At 40.4% G+C, this 4,562-nt stretch overlaps 1 protein-coding gene across 1 annotated transcript; it reads left to right on the plus strand.

Moving 5' to 3' along the window:
* The first annotated feature begins 311 nt into the window (after window positions 1–311).
* Window positions 312–2,617, plus strand: Crp (C-reactive protein). Its single transcript, XM_052200478.1, is given in 4 exon segments — window positions 312–461; window positions 670–711; window positions 714–1,274; window positions 1,277–2,617. Coding segments are annotated over 4 exon segments (693 nt in total). The 5' UTR covers window positions 312–397; the 3' UTR covers window positions 1,303–2,617.
* Window positions 2,618–4,562: the final 1,945 nt, after the last annotated feature.

Raw genomic sequence — 4,562 nt, forward strand, 5'->3', positions numbered from 1 at the left:
ATCATCATATGCACACACACGAGTGCTCGTCTATTAAGCTAAAATTTCCCAATATTTTCTCAGTATAGATAGGCAAAGTGGAGTCTTGGGAAGCTTTCTCATTTTCCCTGTCACACAGAAACTGGTGATTCAGGGGTCACAGGGGTTTGTAATAAATAACCCACATTGATTTCGCTGTTCTAGAATGATCTTTTGCTTCCCTTCCTCCCAGTGGTCTGACGTTTACCCCAAGAGGCAGTGTTAGGAAATCATTTACAAAGTGGTTCAGCCTCTCCATCTGCTATAGTTATAAATCTAAGGATGGGCTGGGCCCGAGGCAAGGGATCCAGGACTTCTCGTCCTTGATCTTTCAGACAAAACTGTTCTCTTAGTCCAGATCCCAGCAGCATCGCTAGCCATGGAGAAGCTACTATGGTGCTTTCTGACCATGATCAGCTTCTCTCAGGCTTTTGGCCATGAAGGTAGGAGCTATTATAAAGTTTCTTTCCTTAGCGGAGAATGGTGGGAGCTTAATGTTTTATATAAGGAATCAAGGAGCAGGAGCAGGTATGGCTGTGTATTTATGTAACCTGGGAGAGGGCCAGATGTCTCTTGATCCCAAACTACTTGTAAGGGAGGGATAAGTCTTCACTGAGAAACTACTCACTTTCTTGGTTTTCTGTCTCACAGACATGTCTAAAGCGGCCTTCGTATTTCCAAAAGAGTCAGGTACTTCTATGTGTCTCTGGAAGCAGAGTCAAAGAAGCCACTGAATGCCTTCACTGTGTGTCTCCATTTCTACACTGCTCTGAGCACAGTCCGAAGCTTCGGTATCTTCTCTTATGCTACCAGGAAGAGCTCTAACGACATTCTCATATTTTGGACTAAGGATAACGGGTATCATTTTGGAGTGGGTGGGCCTGAGGTACTATTCACGGTTTCAGAAATCCCTCAGGCTCCAACACACATCTGTGCCAGCTGGGAGTCTGCTACAGGGATTGCAGAGCTCTGGATTGATGGGAAACCCAAGGTGCGGCAAAGTCTGAACAAGGGCTACACTGTGTGGACAGATGCAAGCATCATCTTGGGGCAGGAGCAGGACTCGTATGGGGGTAGCTTTGATGCAAAGCAGTCTTTTGTGGGAGACATCGGAGATGTGAACATGTGGGACTTTGTGCTATCTCCAGAACAGATCAAGACAGTCTATGTTGGTGGGACACTCAGCCCCAATGTTTTGAACTGGCGTTCGCTGAAGTACAAAACAGAAGGTGATGTGTTTATCAAGCCGCAGCTGTGGTTCTGACCTACTGTTGTGAGCCCTGAGGCGCCTCCTGGGATTACATTCTCTCCCTTGTCTCGGTTATGAACCTTTTAACCCCAGCAGATGTTGTAGGTCTGTTCTGTGAATGTGGCCTTTCACTTCTCTGCTCTGCGATCCTCAGCACTAGAGCATGGAATTTAAATGTAAGGCTTCCAGCATATGCACCCCACTAGGACTCTTTATCAAAGAGAATCTGACTTATCCATGTATATGTGTGTTTGTATGTATGTATATTATATATATATTTAATTGAAAAAAATTTAGACATAATCCTTCTCCCTCACATAGATGAGAAAACAGATGCACAGAAAGGAGAATAATTTTTTATTGTTTTTGTTTTAGAATGTCGTATTGAATGCTGTGTTTATATCCTTTCTATCCTTCCTTCTCCAAATCCTCCCCTCTTCTCCCCAATTCTCTCTCAAATTCATGATGTCTTCTTATTATTAGCCTTATATGCATATACCCATACATATAATATCTATCTATCTGTTTGTCTGTCTGTCTATCTATCAATCATCTATTTATCAGTCATCCATCTTACTGATTATATTTAGTGTTACTTGTATTTTGTTGAAGACTTGGAGACTAGATAATCTATCAGGAGGTCCATTCCCAAAGAAAACTGATTGTCCTTTTCTCAGCAGCCACTGATTACCCCTGGCTCTTCATATATAGTTGTGGCTTTGTGAAATCTCTTCTGTCCATGTTGCAGGTCAACTAGTGTCATTATGAAGGTCTTGTTTGGGCAACCCAGAGTGATGGAGCACTGACTTCACTGTGTTCAGAATCAGTCCTTGTCTGGAATAAAATCTGTACCTGAACTTCTTGGGCCCATAAGTCAATAAAGTCACCTTTGTCTTGAATGGATTTGAGTAGTTTCATGACAACTTCATTATTGACCCTCTAAAATCAAGACTCTAAGTTCAGGCAGACTGTCACTGTCTTGCAGAGTTATATCTGAGCCAACCTACCTCTGCTGCTGGGATCTTTTGTGATGAGTCTCTCTGAGGTGAACAGCTCTATTTTGGAGCTAGCTAGTCATGGGGTTCAGGTGTGGGGTTCTGATACTCCCTCTTTTAGAATTGCAGTTTGAGGACAAAAATCTAAAGATCTTTGAGATTCATAAATCTGTAGTCAAATCCAGTGATAGAATACATTTGCTTCAGTCTGTTTGGCTGCTTTATAGAAACAGACCCCTCAATGTTGCTGGCTTTACCTAGAGGTATCCTTTATCATTGTCTTTCCAGACTGGGTAAACAATGAAGTCATTCCATAAGGCCTTATTGGAGAGTGGTTTATTCAATAATTATTTTAGGTAAGGCATAGGATAGAATGGCTAAATTTAGAGGTACTAGAATCAAGTCTATGTCCTGGTTTTATATCTTACAATTATTTGACCTCTTTGAATTCAGTTTTCTTTCCTATAAGTCAAGAGAAATGATATAATTAATTTAAATGTCATTGTAAGAGGCAGATATGATTACACAAACAGTAAGCTTGTATATGAGCCACCCTCTGTTTATTATTAATTGGCTTTGTACTATGTGCCTAAATATTATACACCATGAAAACAGTGCTGTTAGAGTTTTGTCTAGGTTGGAAGCATGTGTTTCTGATTTGCTAAGAATTTAGTCCAGACCATTAGGAGGACAAACAGAGTGTCTTAGAAGAAATTATTTATGAATATTGATTTCCCTAATTGACCTTTGATAACCATTTAAAAGCACAAGAGTTAGGGAAATACATTCTTAGGCAAAAATATGAGTGCAGATAATTCTCCATTGTCCAATTAGGGCAGATCTATACACCCTGACACTCAGCTAAGTGGGAGAGAGGGTTGATGCTCTTTTCTAGTTAAAGAATCTAACCAGGAGATATGTCTTAATTATAGAAGGCCGTCCCAACTCCTCAGGGATGTGGGATGAGCTAATATGTTCTTCAGAATTCAATTATGGCTACCTTGCTATACACAGTCTAGCAGAGAGCCTCTGGCCCTGATGATTTTATCCAGGGAAATTTTAACAGGTAGTATTTGCATTTGGTGTGGATTAAAAAATCTTAATAAATATTTCTATAGTGCTTACATTTAAGCAATTTACTTCTCTGGTAGATACTTTGATGTAATCTTCTTAGAAAATGTATTCCTAGGTACCTGGTGAATTGTCATAATATATGAAGTTGTTAGATGTAATCTAATAAAATATTTGCTGAGAATGATTTTGGTTTGGAAATGTTGGTGCTGTTATTTTAAATTTCTTGTAAGTGGATAACACCAGCCTTCCATGTTGGTCACTCTAGGTGATTTTGCTAATCCTGTGTTATTGCGCTGGGTATTCCAGGGATTGTGCATCAAGCTTATCCAGGGGCATTAAAACGCAAGTTCAAAATACAGAGAGCCCTGCTCTACTTAAACCTTGATATTAAAACTAGGCAACGGTTAGGAAGATGGCTCAATTGGTAAAGCACCTGTCTTGCACACATGAGGACCTGAGTTCAGTACCCAGAGCCTACACAAAGTTGCCAGGCATGGTGGTCAGTGTTTGTAGTCCCAACATTGCAGAGGTAGGAACAAGAGACTCACGGAGGCTAAATGGCCAGCCAGTCTGATCTAATTGGTAAGCCACAGATTAATGGGAGACTGTTTTGAAATACATAGATGGTGTTCCTGATGATGTTCCTCAAGACTGTTTTCTGGCTTCTATACATGTATGAACATGTGCACACATAACTACATACACACATATGCCTGCATGCACATACATATGCATACACATGTACATGAGCACTTAAAATCAAGGCAAAATATTATGCCTTGTTTACAAGAAAGTAAGTTGAGTGAACTTATTTAGATTTTTTTTCTTCTACAGAAATTGGAGACTAGTTCTAATCTTCTGGAAAGGCCTGAAGGGACCTTGTAACTCATTTATAGGTGAAATCCAGAAGACTGAGCAATAGCACAGGTCAGAGCACCCAAGGATGGCTAACTATGCACACAACTCTCTTTTGTAATTGAAAATTGACATTTGGTACAAAGATTAGGTCTAACCCTGGCCCAAATGGTAGCATCTAGGCAAAAGATGCAACATAGTACTGTACTGCCAGGAGCTCATAGGAGAAGCTCAAAACTAGCAGGTGAACTTCCTGATACAGTTCAGAAGCCTGGCATATCCTGGTGTCAGATAGAAATATTGTATTACTGCTCATGAGAGAAGCTTTGCATGTTCTCCAATAAAAGCCATCATGCCAATGTCACAGTTAA

The sequence above is a fragment of the Apodemus sylvaticus genome, chromosome 12 (genome assembly GCF_947179515.1).
Source record: "Apodemus sylvaticus chromosome 12, mApoSyl1.1, whole genome shotgun sequence".
NCBI lineage: Eukaryota > Metazoa > Chordata > Mammalia > Rodentia > Muridae > Apodemus > Apodemus sylvaticus.